This window comes from Somniosus microcephalus, chromosome 11 (genome assembly GCF_052327205.1).
Source record: "Somniosus microcephalus isolate GS21.2 chromosome 11, FLI_Smic_1.0, whole genome shotgun sequence".
In the NCBI taxonomy this organism is placed as follows: Eukaryota; Metazoa; Chordata; class Chondrichthyes; order Squaliformes; family Somniosidae; genus Somniosus; species Somniosus microcephalus.
In genome coordinates, this window is record NC_140997.1 from 215,005,333 (window position 1) to 215,023,587 (window position 18,255).

Sequence of the window (18,255 nt, forward strand, 5' to 3'; positions counted from 1 at the left end):
ATGGACTGGCCAGGTGGGCAGAAAAGTGGCAAATGGAATTTAATCCGGAGAAGTGTGAGGTAATGCATTTGGGGAGGGCTAACTAAGCAAGGGAATACACAATAAATGGTAGGTCACCGATAAATGTAGAGGAACAGAGGGACTTTGGAGTGCATGTCCACAAATCCCTGAAGGTAGCTGGACAGGTAGATAAGGTAGTTAAGAAGGTAGACGGGATATTTACCTCTATTAGCCAAGGCATAGAATATAAGAGCAGGGAGGTTATGCTTGAACTGTATAGAACACTAGTTAGGCCACAGCTAGAATACTGCGTGCAGTTCTGGTCACCACATTACAGGACGGATGTGATTGCACTGGAGAGGGTACAGAGGAGATTTACGAGGGTGTTGCCAGGACTGGAGAATTTTAGCTCTAAGGAAAGATTGGATAGGCTGGGGTTGTTTTCTTTGGAACAGAGGAGGCTGAGGGGAGACTTAATTGAGTATAAAATTATGAGGGGCCTAGATAGAGTGGATAGGAAGGATATATTTCCCTTAGCAGAAGGGCCAATAACCAGGGGACAGAGATTTAAAGTAATTGGTAAAAGGATTAGAGGGGAGTTGAGGAGAAATTCTTTCACCCAGAGGGCGGTGGGAGTCTGGAACTCACTGCCTGAAAGGCTGGCAGAGGCAGAAACCCTCATCACATTTAAAAAGCACTTGGATGTGCATTTGCAGAGCCGTAACCTACAAGGCTACGGACCAAGAGCTTGAAAGTGGGATTAGGCTGGATAGCCCTTTTTCGACCGACGCAGACATGATGGGCCGAATGGCCTCCTTCTGTGCCGTAAATTTCTATGAAAGGACCGATGGCGAGTAGAAGATGGAGGGTTAAACACTCTGATATTCCCAATCAGATGAGGCGGAACAGAGGTGGAACGACGCCTGAAGTTAACATCCTCCCAAGTGTACCTGTGCACATCTGACACAATAGGCCAGTGTAGAAATGTAGAAGCAATATTTTGGCTTCTGAAAAATGAAGTGAAAACCACACACCGTGGCAGGCAAGCTTCCACTTGTGGAGTAGATAGTGTTTCAGAGGAGACAGAAAGTTCAGTGTTCTGCGCGAGCTTAGTTACAGCGCTGGCAGCACTGCATGGGGCACGGTTTTCTGTCGAACAAATTAACTGTTCTCTTTGATCTCATTTATGAGTCTGGATCTTTTGATGTTTTACGCAATGTACTTGATTTGATTCAGTTTGCGCAGCGGCGGATTGCAGGGTTGGAGGAAGAGAACCACACAGTGGCTGCCCTGCCAGGACTGGGAGGGCAATACACTGGTTACCATAGCACAGCAGAAGGTGTCATTCAGCGATGGCTACATTGCTGGGGCAGGGAATGGGGTGGAGGGATGAGAAGAGGCTCGGTGACTTGAGTCTCGGAGAGAAGTATCCCCAGTGGCTGTCGTGTTGCAGTTAAGGAGGGAGGCTACATGGTACAGTGGCTCGCACTAAAGCTAGGAGCGCCAACAAATTCTGACTTGGGCTTCCCTAATTACTGTCAGGGTCTGGGGTAAGGGGGGTAGCCAGTGACCGCCCCCCTAGTAACAGATCAAATCCAGAAGATGCATCAATGCATTTCTGTCCATGGGAGCCACTGCCCTTCTTTTCCCTCCCAAAGAGGGAGATTAAACTGAGGAAAAGATCTCCACAGTTGCCGTGAGGAAAACCGCTTTATGTAACGATGTTGCTCTGCTTTCGTTGAAGGTGCTGAAGCTTCCGGTGAGCGAGTGCTCCGAGTACACTGACTGCCAGTCCTGTCTAGTAGCGAGAGACCCGTACTGTGGCTGGTGCATACTGCAGGGCAGGTGAGTTACCGAGGAGGAGGCCCCATGGTCCCACCCCTCCGATTTTGTCTCGGATTTACGCGGTGGCCCTGAATTTGCAAAGTTGCTAGATTCAAACCCGTGCCTTGCCTGTCAGACGGGCAGACACCTACCAACGAAGTGAGGGAGCCTCACCGGAAAATGTGAGGCTAGCCCCTCCCACCAATTGCAGTAGCTTCCCTGCGCCTGGAAAACTGGCGCTGGGAGCTCAGCCGAGGATAGGTTGATGAAGACTCATCGAATCATGGAATGGTTACAGCACAGAAGGAGGCCATTCAGCCCGTTGAGCCCATGCCGGTTCTCTGCAAGAGCAATTCAGCTAGTCCCACTCCCCTGCCCTTTCCCCGTAGCCCTGCAATTTTTTTTCCTTCAGGTACTTATCCAATTCCCTTTTCAAAGCCATGATTGAATCTGCCTCCACCACCCTTTCAGGCAGTGCAATCCAGATCATAACCACTCGCTGCATTAAAAAGTTTTTCCTCATGTCACCTTTGGTTCTTTTGCCAATCACCTTAAATCTGTGTCCTACGGTTCTCAACCCTTCCGCCAATGGGAACAGTTTCCGTCTAACTACTCTGTCTTGACCCCTCGTGATTTTGAGCACCTCAAACAAATCTCCCCTCAACCTTTTCTGTTCGAAGGAGAACAACCCCAGCTTCTCCAGTCTATCCACGTAACTGAAGTCCCTCAAGAAACTAAGGAAATATGCAAAAAATGCAGCCTCAAAATCACCAAATACGGGAGCAAAAGGCAACGAAATATCTCTGCTTCATCCAAAACAAACTTAATGGGAACAGTAGCTTTAAGAATCCAATTACTACAGGCCAAACCACTAACCGTTTGCCCAGGGAGGTTATTCTTTGTTCTCAGGATGTGAGTAACATTGGCAAGGCCCCATTTATTGTCCATCCCTAATCTGTGCAGTTTGCTCGGCCACTTCAGAGGGTATTTAACAGTACTGCGTGATGTGCCTCAATAAATCCGAGACTCGATGTTAGCGAAACAAAACAAGGCTTTTATTGACTTAGAAGGTAACACACAGAGGAGAATGTATCTTCCATCCAGAGGTCTGCTGTACTGGATGTGGTGCAGGCGCTGGGCCAGCTTACATAGGAGCCGGGTATGGGCGGAGCCCTACACACAGTACAATACAATGGAAATGAAACTGAAACCAACCACAGTCACAGGCAGAGAAATACTGATGAGTGATGAATGGACTATTTCATCACACTGCGGACTGCGGTTGCCTGTAAACCAGATCAGGTAGGGAATGGCCCGTTTTCTTCCCTAAAAGACGTTCGTGAACCCGTTAGGCTTTTAATTAAACCTAGCAGCTTTCATGGTCATTTATGGTGCCAGCCTGCAAAGGATGAGAGTTATTGAATTCATTTTCACACATGCCATGTGGGATTTGACTTCTGGGTTGCTAGTCTAGTACTGTGCTCACTACGCTATCTTATCCTATGACTTCATAGGTGCAGAGAGTGCTAAAAATGGAACTCCCCCAAATAATGTCAACGTCCACATAGGGCTTAATTTAACATAATTTCGCAAGGATGCTGACACCAGCTGGCAACGCAGCCTCACCTTGCCCCACTTCTTATCCTGCTACGAATTGCAGTGCACAGCAACTCTGGTGCATGCCCAAAATTCCAGCCCGTGCCATCAATGAAGCATTGTAGTTTTGGGCTTTACCTTCACTCTGATTTGAATTTCTTGTTTCCGCTGTTCCCACTAGTCAATAAACAATATGGGGAGGGATGCTTCATGCAATATTTCACAATTTGCTGATGTCGCCAAGCTGTGTGGCCAAGTGAGGAGTACGAGGAACATCAGTAATAGTGACCATGAAACTATCGGATTGTCGTAAAAACCCATCTGGTTCACTAATGTCCGTTGGGGAAGGAAATCTGCCTTCCTTACCCGGTCTGGCCTGTATGTGACTCAGATCCACAGCAATGTGGTTGACTCTCAACTGCCCCTCTGAAATGGCCGAGCAAGCCACTCCGTTGTATTTAAGAAGGTGGCTCACCATCACCACCTCGAGGGCAAATAGGAATGGGCAATAAATGCTGGCCTTGCCAGCGACATCCACACCCTGTGAATTAATTTAAAAAATCATCAATAGAATTCAGTGATTTAACCAATTAACCAATTTAACCAATGGGTAAGGAGTGGCAGATGGATTTTAATGAAGATTTAAAAAAAAAGAAAATCTGAAGCACAGGAACACATGACTAAGTATCTATTAGTGAAGGTGGGAAAGGATTTTGACGTGATTATTAAACATCAACTGAAAGTTTCCAATCAATACAAGTCTCTTATCAGCAAGTATTGGGCTGCAGCTTGGGGGCGTTTGGCTTAGAGTCATAGAGTCATAGAGTTATACAGCACGGATAGAGGCCCTTCGGCCCATCGTGTCCACGCCGGCCATCAAGCCCTGTCTAATCTAATCCCATATTCCAGCATTTGGTCCGTAGCCTTGTATGCTATGGCATTTCAAGTGCTCATCCAAATGCTTCTTAAATGTTGTGAGGGTTTCTGCCTCCACAACCCTTTCAGGCAGTGAGTTCCAGACTCAAACCACCCTCTGGGTGAAAAAGTTCTTTCTCAAATCCCCTCTAAACCTCCCGCCCTTTACCTTGAATCTGTGCCCCCTAGTTATTGACCCTTCTACTAAGGGAAAAAGCTCCTCAGCATCCATCCTATCTATGCCCCTCATAATTTTGTACACCTCAATCATGTCCCCCCTCAGCCTCCTCTGCTCCAAGGAAAACAAACCCAATCTGCCCAGTCTCTCTTCATAGCTGAAGCGCTCCAGCCCTGGTAACATCCTGGTGAACCTCCTCTGCACCCTCTCCAACGCGATCACATCCTTCCTGTAGTGTGGCGACCAGAACTGCACACAGTATTCCAGCTGTGGCCTAACCAGTGTTTTATACAGCTCCATCATAACCTCCTTGCTCTTATATTCAATGCCTCGGCTAATGAAGGCAAGTATCCCATATGCCTTTTTTACCACCTTATCCACCTGTTCCGCCGCCTTCAGGGATCTGTGTACTTGCACACCCAGATCCCTCTGACCCTCCGTCTTGCCTAGGGTCTTACCATTCATTGTGTATTCCCTTGCCTTGTTAGTCCCCCCAAAGTGCATCACCTCGCACTTTTCCAGGTTAAATTCCATTTGCCACTGTTCCGCCCATCTGACCAACCCATCTATATCGTCCTGCAGACTGAGGCTACCCTCCTCGCTATTTACCACCCTACCAATTTTTGTATCATCCGCGAACTTACTGATCATACCTTTTACATTCATATCCAAGTCATTAATGTAGACCACAAACAGCAAGGGACCCAGCACCGATCCCTGTGGTACCCCACTGGCCACAGGCTTCCAGTCACAAAAACAACCTTCGACCATTACCCTCTGCCTTCTGCCACTAAGCCAGTTTTGTATCCAATGTGCCAAGGCACCCTGGATTCCATGGGCTCTTACCTTCTTGACCAGTCTCCTGTGCGGGACTTTATCGAAGGCCTTACTGAAATCCATGTATACCACATCCACTGCGTTACCCTCATCCACACACCTAGTCACCCCCTCAAAAAATTCAATCAAATTAGTCAGACATGATCTTCCCTTGACAAAGCCATGTTGACTATCCCTGATTAATCCTTGCCTCTCCAAGTGGAGACAAATTTTGTCCCTCAGAATTTTTTCCAATAATTTTCCTACCACTGATGTTAGGCTCACTGGCCTGTAGTTCCCCGGTTTTTCCCTACTTCCCTTCTTGAATAATGGTACTACATTAGCGGTTCTCCAGTCCTCTGGCACATCCCCTGTGGCCAGAGAGGTCCTGAATATATGTGTTAGAGCCCCCGCAATCTCTTCCTTTGCCTCACACAGCAGCCTGGGATACATTTCGTCCGGGCCTGGGGATTTATCCATTTTTAGGCCAGCTAAAACCGCCAATACCTCCTCCCTCTCGATGTTAATATGTTCGAGCATATCACAGTCCCCCCGCCCTATTTCTATGTCTACATCGTCCTTCTCCATAGTGAAAACAGATGCAAAAAGTTCATTTAGAACCCCTCCTACATCTTCCGGCTCCACACACACATTGCCACTTTTGTCCCTAATGGGCCCTATTTTTTCCCTAGTTATCCTCTTACCCTTAATATACTTATAAAACATCTTAGGATTTTCCTTTTATTTTGCTCGCCAGTGTTATTTCATGGCCCCTCCTTGATCTCCTAATTTCTTTTTTAAGTATCCCCCTGCACTTTTTGTACTCCTCTAGGGCTTCCTCCGTCTTTAGCCTTTTGTATCTGCCAAAAGCTCTCCTTTTTTTCCTAATCCATTCTCGTATATCCCCTGACATCCAAGGTTCCCTGTGGTTTTTGGAACCACCCTTGACCTTTACGGGAACATGTTGCCATTGTATGATCTCAATCTCCCTTCTGAAAGCCTCCCATTGCTCCGATGTGGATTTTCCTACAAGTAGCTGATCCCAGTCCATTTTGGCCAGATCCTGCCTTATCCTATTAAAATCGGCCTTCCCCCAATTTAGAACCTTTATTTCCGGCCCATCCCTGTCCTTTTCCATGACCACCTTAAATCTCACCATATTATGGTCACTGTCACCAAAGTGCTCACCTACTAGCACTTCTTCCACTTGGCCGGCCACAATCCCTAGAATTAGGTCCAGTACCGCCCCCTCTCTTGTAGGACTTTCTACATGCTGGCTCAAAAAGCTCTCCTGGATGCACTTTAAGAATTCTACACCCTCTGAGCCTTTCACACTGACTATCCCAGTTAATATTGGGGAAGTTGAAATCCCCCATTATTATTACCCTATTATTTGCACATTTCTCTGAGATTTGCCTACATATCTGTTCCTCTATCTCCCCCTGACTGTTTGGAGGCCTATAGTACACCCCCAGCAAAGTGCTTGCCCCCTTTTTGTTTTTAAGCTCCACCCATATGGCCTCATTAGAGGAACCTGCTAATATATCATCCCTCCTTACTGCAGTAATTGACTCCTTAATTAATATTGCGACACCCCCTCTTATACCTCCCCCTCTGTCTCGCCTGAAGATTCTGTACCTCAGAATATTGAGCTGCCAGTCTTGCCCCTCCCTCAACCATGTCTCCGTGATAGCAACAATATCATACTCCCATGTGTTTATCAACACCTTCAGTTCATCCACCTTATTTGCAAGACTCCTTGCATTAAAATAGATGCTTGTAGAACTTGCTTTCGTTTATAGTCAGTCATGGAACAGTGATGAGACCATGTTTGGAATAATGTGTACAGTTTTTGACACTTTACCGCTTGAAGGACTCTGGTGCATGGGAAAGGGTTCAGACTTGAGGCTGCAAGCTACGAACAGCCACTTTCAGAACTCGGCTTGTTTTCATTGGAGAAAGCAATATTGAGCGGAATGTGATCCAGGTCTTCAAAATGCTGAGAGGAATAAATTAAGACCTGAGCAGTTTATTTGAATTGGACTGTGAACAAAAAGCATGAATAAACCTCAAGTGAGATTAGAGAGCAGAATGATTTCTACCCCCTGTGGAGTAATGAGTGAGAAGGCTAACCTCTCGGCAAAAGAAGGTTGATAAATATGGGAAGATTATAGGATAGCTGCAGAGAGAGATCATCCAATACTTTGTGAAATATGGTGGTTCCTGCAATGGTAGAAACGCCATGCCAAAGAAAGCAACTGGATCAAGGATAGATAGACAGACGATGCAAGACGAGATATGCAAGGGGATATTTTATAAATTCCAGGCATGGCGCTGCACCCACCGGGAATACATGTAGGAAATTTCAGGTCCACACCCCCATGATTTGCAGTCCATTTGGGCAGCAAGTCATGGGGGTGGGGGGTGGGGCGGGGTATGCACCCAAATTCCCGATAAGTGCTGCCAGTTGTCGAAGCGTGGGTTTCTGAAATTACCCCTATGGTGTGGAGTTTCATTTACCTGGGAGAGAGGGCAAGCGCACTTTTTTTTCTTCCACAGGCTACTGAATGAGTTCAGTGGAGTCCATGAAGTAGTAAAGTCTGGAATGTGCCCAGTGGGTCAAATACGTGACCTTTAGCTTCCTGTGCTAAAGTCCCTGCTGGATTAGCCGCAGAGTGCATTTTCTTGTCAGAGTAACTTCAATTACTGCCTTGTACTGCAAGGTCAGTGTTCTGCCAGGTGGGCTTTTGAAATAGGAATGACCTTTCGAGATCAGGTGACAGGCAATAAGCACTAGCATCTACAGGCAGCATGAAATTCCCCTGTGGAGCTCTTGAGTATATGTAGTCTTGTTTGGGTCAGCAGGTGGAAGATTCAGTAATAATTCACCGCGCATTGTTGGAGCATGCCCGATTATTTCACAAGCTTTTATAAATTTGTTCATTTCAGCAGAACTTGGCATTCCTTTCACTGTTTGCTGAATGTTCAAGCAGCTAGAATACTACAGTGCACGGGGAACGTACCGCGCAGCTTTGACCCTGGTGATGATGCAGCCTTCCTTTCTACCTACAGGTGCAGTAGGAGGTCAGAGTGTACAAGGGCTGAGGAAGGCATCCAGTGGCTCTGGAGCTACGAGGAAGGCCAGCAGTGTCTGAGAGTACAGACTTTGACCCCGGCTAATATCAGCAGAGAGGAGCAAGAACAGGTGAGAGCGTTGGTACATGGGAATGTCAGGATACAGCCCGCAGCAGCTGTTCTTGAGCATCCATCTGGGGGAATACCTAGTGGGAAATATTCGGGGGAACATAGAAATCGGAGCAGGAGTAGGCCAAACAGCCCATCGAGCCTGCTCCGAATCCCCTCGGACATCAATCTGTCACTGCTACAGATGAAATTTGGACCGTGTAACTTATGTGGAAATCATTTGTTTAGTGATCTGCGATTGAACAGAATTGTCCCTTGGGTGGCCAGTGAACTCTGCCTCTGATTCCCCTCCTAGATTTTGCTTTTGGTCCATGTAATTAAATTTCATTGTATTTGCAAGACATGCAGAGAAGAGGCACTTCAGTAGGGATCTTGGCAAAGTTATTGAATAACTTCAGTCAAACCAAGATAAATAAACACTTGACCCTTTACCCATTCACTCCCATTGAAAATTTTTAAGGACCAGACTCTTTCCAGTTTAGTCTAGAGCAGGGGTTCTCAACCTTTTTGCTTCTGAGACCCTCCCCCCCTCCCTTCCCGTGTTATAAAAACTCCGCGGGCCCCCATAACACAACACAAGTATTTTTTCTGTATAAAAATTAGTTACTAGTTATTATTGGCCCAGAAATTCGGGTCGGGGGCTTCCCGCGGGGCGCAAGCCTCCGACCTGCACTTACCTAGCGCGCCGGCCGTTAAGCTGTGGGCCCGTGTGGGATTCCGATCCTGGGCCTCCTCCAACTGCTGGCGCGCAGTGCTTGCGTATCCCAGGGGCGCAGTTAGTTCGATGCATCCCCTGGGATCACGTGGGCCATGGAGAGCCAATGGTAGCAGGGAATGCTTCATTCATAAGTTTGACAGGAAGAGCTGTCAAACTTATAAATACGATAAGCCCCAAAACATCACAAACTTCAAATAATTTTTTTTTTAAATCACATTTTAAAAATAACTATAAATGACATGAAATAACTATTTTGAACAATAATTTAAATTTTTGAAAAAATTCATTGCATTTTATAACGGGGCTAAAAATAAACTTACCTTTCTTTAAAGTATTTAAAAATAATAAACCTGTGGAAAAAAGTTTTAATTTTAATTAATTCACCACTTACCTTGTTAAAAGCAGGCCTTGTGCCTGCTTTTTAAAAGTGTAACTGCTGGAGACTTACCCCCCCGGAGAAACCTGCAAAAATAACGTAAGTTCAATGCACACGTGCTGCCTCTCCAGCGCACACGTTCCACCTCTTAACCCCTTTCAGGGGAATGGAAGTGCCGGTTTCCCACGCATGCGCAGTGCATGCACGAAACCGGCACTTTCGTTGGGCCTACGGGTGAGTACCCCGTGCGTACTCACGCGTTGGGACCCGAATTTCTGGGCCAATAGCTCTTGCACCTTTATGTAAAAACGAATTTAAGAAGTCCTAAATTTACATAAGCAAAATACTGCGGATACTGGAAATCCGAAATAAAAGCAGAAAATGCTGGCAATACTCAGCAGGTCAGGCAGCATCTGTGGAGAGAGAAACAGAGTTAACGTTTCAGTTCTGATGAAAGGTCATCGACCTGAAACCTTAACTCTGTTTCTCTCTCCACAGATTCTGCCTGACCTGCTGTGTCTTTCCAGTATTTTCTGTTTTTATCCTAAATTTACATTGTGCACCCATTTGCTGCCCAAGGTTTGCTCCACCCCATCAAGCATTTGCTTAACAGGAAATGAACCAATGGCAACAAGCTCCATGCCCACTACAGGCTCACTTTGTGCACACTTGGTCGGACTGGACTAAAGTTCCAGGACCACGACCTCCATTTCGGGAAACACAACTTCCCTCTTATTTCAATACCAAACCCCAACATGGCGGTGAAAGCCGGCGACTTGAATTAACAGCACCAGCAATGGCGGAGGCGGATGGCACATGAGAGAAATGGAGAAAGTAGCAGGGCCCTGAGCGACTTTACCCACCCGGCCTCGTCACCATAAATCCTTGAGTGACAGGCACACCCACTCTTTACACCTCCCCAACCCATTCACAAATAGCCAGCAGTATCTCAAAGGTGATGAGCACCCAGGCTCGGCCTATCCATCTGTCAGAGAAGCACATGGCCATGAATATAAAGCTCCGACTCTGAGGTAATTTTCTCTCTTTTACTCACCTGTTTGCTTCACCTCCCTTTTGTGTGCATCATCCCCGTGCCTCACTCAACTTCACAATTCTTTTTGTTCTTTTGCCTTTTTATTGCCTCATTCAAGCAAACCACGGTTTTGGTGGTCAATGTAACTGCTCCTCTGCGACAGGCTGACTTGTCTTCCGCCCTGCTGTTTGGTTGTGTTCTGTCCTATGAAGTGTGTCATAAATCTCATCCGCGTAAAGAAACTACTCATGAAATAACGCTGGATGGCCAGCTGGTGGCGCCGTCCAAGGAGTATAAATACTCGGGCGTGGGCCCAGCTTGCCAGGGACATTTTGTAAGACAGGAACTAGTGAAGTACAACTAGACTTCCATGTTCTGAAACAAGTTGATTAAAGCCTTGCTTTATACTCAAACCAAGTGCGTAGTGAGTTTTATTACGTCAAAGTGGTTTATCCATCTTCGCATTCTGATGACGGTTCAACAGCCGAAGTATTGACCTGGCTATTTTTCTGTTCACGAGGGATGGGTGTATTTCATGCGCCATCTGTTTTTATTTCTTTGACTCTTACCCGTTGAACTTCCCCTCCCCTCTGCACTTGGTTCAGTCGAAGAAGCTGCTTTTATATTGGTTTCTTGCCATTTTAGTTGATACCGGCTCCTGATATGTGGGTCTTGTGCAGCCAGCGGTAAATGTGTTGGATCCGCCAAGGCCAGTAGCTGGGATATCCCTTTTTAAAAATAAAATTAAACTGGGTCTCCCCAATCGTTAACCTTAGTGTCTTGGTGGCTGGCCTTACGTGTACCTGGCAAGCTAACTTGAGGGTTGCCAGCAGCTGCCGGAGAACCATATGTCAGGAGCCAGCAAGAAAGCAACATAAAAGCAGCGAGAGAAGGAAAATTTTTGTTTATTTGTGCATGTCGCTGGCAGGGCCAGCATTTATTGCCCATCCCTAATTGCCCTTGAGAAGGTGGTGGTGAGCCGCCTTCTTGAACCTAGTCCATGCTTCTTTGTAGCGGTTTGATATAACTGAGTGGCTTTGCTGGGCCATTTCAGAGGGCAGTTAAGAGTCAACCACATTGCTGTGGGTCTGGAGTCACATATAGGCCAGACTGGGTAAGGACGGCAGATTTCCTTCCCTAAAGGACATTAGTGAACCAGGTGGGTTTTTACGACAATCCAGTCATTTCATGGTCACCATTACTGATACTAGCTTTATTTAATTAACTGAATTTAAATTCCCCGGCTGCCATGGTGGGATTTGATCTCACGTCTCCGAATCATTAGTCTAGGCCTCTGGATTACTAGTCCAGTAACATAACCACTCTCCTACCGTCCCCCTAACTTGTTTATTTGCCGATAACTAAATGGAAGGATCCAAGTTGAAACATTAGGCAATCTTGTTGCGTTCCAAATGCCGACGGCCCTGTCGTGTATAACCAACAACCATCGTTTTAATAATTTCCACCATTTGCAGTTTTCTTCCCCCAGTCAGCAGATTTCCCTCTGTGCTAGTGGTGGTTAATTACAGGGTGTGTGCCGAAGTGGCTTCATTACAGCGGGGTTGAAAGGAAGGCTCGCGTTATCTCAGCCCACGCAAAGGGACTTGTCTCATCGTACAAATAGTGTCCAACAGTAAGAACCTGAATTGACAATGCATGCACAGTCTTTGTATCGCTGAGACTACTCCACTTGGCTCAATATACAGGGGAGACTACTACTGATGCCTATGGCATAAACATCAGTCTCCCCTGTATATTGATGGGACTAACCAACTGGCGGACTCCCTGAAATCCCATGGGGGCCACAGACCCCTGGTTAAGAACCCCTGGTCTAAAGGACATACAGCAGAAGGAGTCAAGACCATTTAGATCAATCAGCTTGCTCTATCATGTTTTGGGGCCTGACGAGGTGGCCCATACCCCTCTACTTGTACAAAAGCAAAATACTGCGGATGCTGGAAATCTGACATAAAAACAGAAAATGTTGGAAATACTCAGCAGGTCCGGCAGCATCTGTGGAGCGAGAAACGGAGTTAACGTTTCAGGTCCGTGACTCTTCTGACGAACGGTCATCAACCTGAAACGTCGACTCTGTTTCTCTCTCCACAGGTGCGGCTTGACCCGCTGAGTATTTCCAGCACTTTCTGTTTTTATTCCCTCTACTTGTGTTTGAATGAGGAATTGATCCAATTCCCAGTCGGCTACTTCAGCTGAGGTCAGTGCTGTCTGTATCAGGCCACCGGCTGTTCCACAAGTAACCACCTCTCAGTCGTGGTGAAACTCTTTTTTCAGGTAAGTTTAGTCTTTGTATTCTTTGACTAGTAATCCCCGTCCTCTTGTTCTCATATTTTGTTGATGTGTTACTAAAATATTTATTTAAAAACTTGGGATTGTATGCTTCCCCCTCCTCCCCCTTTAACTTTGCGTTAATCTTTTTTTCTTTGGTTCTACATGCAGTTTGTTTCCAATGGTCTGAACCACTTTCTCCTTCTTTTCCCTTGTATTCAATTGCAAAAGGCCCAGCTCTTTCCCATTGAGTTTAGTTGTGTAGAATTCCTGATCCAAGCATAAAATTTGAACCAATAATCTTGATTTATGCATAAAATATTACGTGATTATCAATTTTTCTTCAGTGTGAGAATGTGTGCCCGTCTTTGCCAATTGCTACAGATTAATGAACTGTGGTTGTGTATGAAGGGTGGGACTCGGCTACACTTTATATTGAAAGTACTACAATTGTATTGTCTGAGGCACAAGCATTAGAAGATCTTTGAATCTGGTCTACTGACGGCCACGAGTGTATGCATCGACAGTACCCTTATCCAGATCGTGCAGCAAATATCTGGTGTACATTTCCACCACCCGCGCCCCCCCCCCCCCCCATCCCATTCCTGGATAGGAAATTCCCACCCGCTCAGGTGGCACAACTGAAACCCAGCCACCGATTCAGTGGGCAAGCATGGCGGTACACACTAATGTTGCTCCCCATCCCTAAAATCAGTTCCCAGAGTCTTCTACAGTCCAAGCCACTCAGTAAAACTCTCGCTCTCTGCGTTGTATATTATGCTGTGTACTATAAATGTAACAGATGTCAGCATATTGTAAGCGAGCAGTGATTGCAATGCACAAAGCACTTTCTTGACCTCCCAGGTGACGTTCTCCTTTATTCAAGTGACTCTTCTGCCTTGTTCCCAGGTATTTGTGAATGTTGCTGACTTGCCAATTCTTGCTGAGGACGAGTCTTACACCTGTGTGTTTGAAGATTATTCCAGTCCTGCTGTCATTACTGAGAGTGGTGTTGTTTGCTGGTCCCCAAAAGTCCAGCAACTTCCATCTACAAAACCAGGAACAGGTACGTGTCGGGAGTTAGAAATATTGGGATCAGTGGGTCCAGGGGACAGAAATCTGAAAATTAATCGTAGCACTTTTACATTCTCATTGCCTATCAACAAACTACAGTGGTACAGTGTGCCGAAATTCTATGTTTGAGTGTTCATGCGATGTCCCGCAAGTATGGATTGTTGAACAAGTTGGTAGAGTGATTGGCATACAGTGATTGATGGATATGAGTGTGTAGAATGTCATAAGGGGCTGTTGTACACACAGTTAAAACTGAGGTAGGTGATATTTTGAGGGAATTCACATGTGCCCATCACAGGCACAGTAGGTGATTACAAAATGCTACAGTTCAGAGGGACCTGGGGGTCCTTGTGCATGAAACACAAAAAGTTAGCATGCAGGTACAGCAAGTAATCAAAAAGGCAAATGGAATGTTGGTTTTTTATTTCAAAGGGGGGTTGGAGTATAAAAGCAGGGAAGTCCTGCTACAACTGTACAGGGTATTGGTGAGACCACACCTTGAGTACTGCGTACAGTTTTGGTCGCTTTATTTAAGGAAGGATATACTTGCATTGGAGGCAGTTCAGAGACGATTCACTAGGTTAATTCCAGAGATGAGGGGGTTGACTTCTGAGGAAAGGTTGAGCCTATACTCATTGGAATTTAGAAGAATGAGAGGTGATCTTATCGAAACATATAAGATACTGAGGGGGCTCGACAAGGTAGATGCAGAGAGGATGTTTCCCCTCGTGGGGAAATCTAGAACTCGGGAGCACAGTCTCAGAATAAAGGGTCGCCCTTTTAGAACTGAGATAGGGGGAACTTCTTCTCTCAGAGGGTTGTAAATCTGTGGAATTCTCTGCCCCAGAGAGCTGTGGAGGCTGGGTCATTAAATACATTTAAAGTGGAGAGAGACAAATGTTTGCAAGATGAGGGAGTGAAGGGTTAATGGGGAGCGGGCTGGGAAGTGGCTTTGAGCCCAAGATCAGCCGTAATCTTATTGAATGGCGGAGCAGGCTCGAGGGGCCAAGTGGCCTATTCCTGCTCCTACTTCTTATGTTCATATGTAGGTAAGTTATTAGGACTGTTAATTGATACCTGTGATGCACCCATATGCAGACAATAGCATTAAGGCAGATGAGAGATTGTGGGTGTTACTGGTGTCTGCTGTCGATACTCCTACAGGCAGGCGGCTTTCAGGAAGGTGCAGTATTAGGGCTGGAATCAGCGACTTATGCAGACACATCCAGAGACAGCAGCACTATAATAGTAAAATGTTGTGAGCAGCTCCAGAAAATGAGCTAATACTGGGGTTTACGGAAAGGGCATTAATTCCATTAGATTTCCTGATCTTTGACAAACTCTTTGTCTGATGGTTCAATGATTATCACTCGCTGCAGGAAAGAAAGAACTTGCATTTATATAGCGCCTTTCATGACCTCAAGATGTCCCAAAGCGCTTTCCAGCCAATGAAGTGTAGTCACTGTTGTAATGTAGGAAACGCAGCAGCCAATTTGCACACAGCAAGCTCCTACAAACAGCAATTTGATAATGATCACATCATCATGTTGGTTGAGGGATAAATATTGGCCAGGACACTGGGGAGAACTCCCCTGCTCTTCTTCGAAATAGTGCCATGGGATTTTTTTACATCCACCTGAGATGGCAGATGGGGCCTCGGTTTGACTTCTCATCCGAAAGATGGCACCTCCAACAGTGCAGCACTCCCTCAGAACTGCACTGGAGTGTCAGTGTAGATTTTGTGCTCAAGTCTCTGGAGTGGGACTTGAACCCACAACCTTCTGACTCAGAGGCGAGAGTGCTGCCCACTGAGCCACAGCTGACACCAGGAGCTGCCTCTGCTAGGCACAGAATTGGGTGGTGTCTCTCATATCAGACTCCAGGGTATAAAATGCTGCCTTTGAGGTGGACGAACTTGCACTTTCCTTGGTGCTGGCCTCCCGTGGGTGGCATTGAGTTTCTTGCCTCTTCCCCTGGTTTCCAATGAATGTGCCCAGTGTGAGGAAAGCTCTGATCTATGCTTCTGATCTCCCTTGCAGATCATGTGACCGTCAGATTGCAACTGATGTTCTTTAACGTCACACTGACAACAGCCGACTTCACGTTCTATGACTGCAGTGCCGTGAAGCAGCTCTCCAGGAATTTTCCGTAAGTGTTTGTATCCTCTTTAAACAAAAAAATTAATTAAAAACAAGAGGACAAAAGAAAATCCAATATTGATTACACAGTCAATGCTGCAAGTTTGAATCACAGGCTCTGTTGCCATGGCACCAATGTAAGAAGTGCCAACTTTGACTTTTCTCATTGCGTTTTTGTTGATATTACTAGGCCACTGTTAACATCCGTGGTACAGCAATGGGACTGATCTACAGTGACCCAGTCCAAAGTCGGCCCCCATTTCATTCACATTAATTGTTTAGAGCCGTGTGCATCAATTCTAATAAAAAATGAATGGCATTTCCTGTGCAGTTTTCAGATACAGGTACACTATCCCTTATCCGAAAGCCTTGGGACCAGCTGAGTTTCGGTTTTCGGAATTTTTCGGATTTCAGAAGGTATTTTATAAGACTGGGAAATTTGTCGGGGGTGGGGGTCGGGGGTGGGGGTCGGCCGGGGGGGTCGGGGGTGGGGGTCGGGGGTGGGGGTCGGCGGGGGGTCGGGGGTGGGGGTCGGTCGGGGGGGAGAAAAGAATATCGGACGGGCCGCTGTATTGTTGGGTTCACTCTCCCGGTACCTCCTTCACACTGCCCGGCTCTGCCTGCAATCTCCTACCCAGGAGGGAACTCTGTGACCCTCTGCCCTGCTCAGCGTAAGTCATGCGCCACTCTGGTCATGTCGTGCGCACGACTTATGCTGAACGAAAAAACTTTCGGTTTTTAGAGGTTTTCGGTTTTCGGAAGTTCGGATAAAGGATAGTCTACCTGTACTGATAATAAAATTGCCAAACTTTGCTGCATACAGACCTCCCACTTTACAGCCCTTCGGACTCAATATCGAGTTCAACAACTTTGGATCATAACCTCGGCCCCTATTATATTTTTATATTTTTTATCCACACTTTTGGTTTGTGCCTTTTCCTTTTCTCTCTCTCTCTCTCCCACATGGCAACTGTCTCTCACTCTGCCAGCGCATTTCACACTTCATCTAGAGCCATTGTTTGTTTCTTTACCTGTCCTATTACCATCTCGTCTCACCTTGACTATCTCTTAATGTCTCTTCTTTCATCCCCTCCCCCATTTCCCAGCCTCCAAACTGCCTTTTGTTTCATTTCCTGCCTTTCCTCTCAGTTCTGAAGAAGGGTTTCGACCTGAAACGTTGACTCTCTCCACAGATGTTGCCTGGCCTGCTGAGTTTTTGCAGCATTTTCTGTTATTATTTCAGATCCCCCACTTGTTCATTTAGCCACTCATCCTCGCTGGCTCCGGCAGTAAAGGCGTCGTCCTCTCAATCAATAATTCTTCATCCCAAGCGTGTTAATCCTGTGTCAGAACTTGCAGGATGCAGTGCCCAATACACAACTGTCTGGTTTACAAACCCAGTTTGAATAAGAACATAAGAAATAGGAGCAGGAGTAGGCCATACGGCCCCTCGGGCCTGCTCCGCCATTCAATAGGATCATGGCTGATCTGAATCTAGACTCACGTCCACTTCCCTGCCCTCTCCCCGTAACCCCTAATTCCCTTATCTGCTAGGAAACTGTCTATCTCCATTTTAAATTTATTTAATGTCGCAGCTTCCACAGCTCTCTGGGGTAGCAAATTCCATAGATTTACTACCCTCTGAGTGAAGAAGTTTCTCCTCCTCTCAGTTTTGAAAGGGCAGCCCCTTATTCTAAGATTATGCCCCCTAGTTCTAGTCTCACCCATCAGTGGAAACATCCTCACCGCATCCACCCGATCAAGCCCCCTCACAATCTTATATGTTTCGATAAGATCGCCTCTCATTCTTCTGAACTCCAATGAGTAGAGGCCCAACCTACTCAACCTTTCCTCATACGTCAACCCCCATGTTGCCAGTAACTGGGCCACTCTATTGACAGCTGAGTGAGAAGTTCTTGATCTTGATTTCAGTTATGCTGTTGAGGGGGTCAGGGGAGGAGCAGATGGAGATGAAACACTTCCCTCCACCGCCCCCCCCCCCCCCCCCACAAGGTGGAAGGGAGTGAAAGTCACCTCGAACCCCCTTAGTGGTCAGCTCAACAACACCGGCAGATCCTAGGAGCAGGCATCTCGGAA

General features: G+C 46.4%; 1 protein-coding gene across 2 annotated transcripts in view; it reads left to right on the forward strand.

Annotated features, from left to right (window-relative positions):
* LOC147111227 (plexin-B1-like) overlaps positions 1–18,255 on the forward strand; it is a 246,671-nt gene that overhangs the window by 160,795 nt on the left and 67,621 nt on the right. For both annotated transcript variants that reach the window (XM_086001911.1, XM_086001910.1), the window contains exons 6-9: positions 1,745–1,845; positions 8,402–8,534; positions 13,856–14,012; positions 16,060–16,168. In XM_086001911.1, coding sequence (XP_085858037.1) covers positions 1,745–1,845; positions 8,402–8,534; positions 13,856–14,012; positions 16,060–16,168 — 500 coding nt within the window. The remainder of the gene's footprint in view (positions 1–1,744; positions 1,846–8,401; positions 8,535–13,855; positions 14,013–16,059; positions 16,169–18,255) is intronic.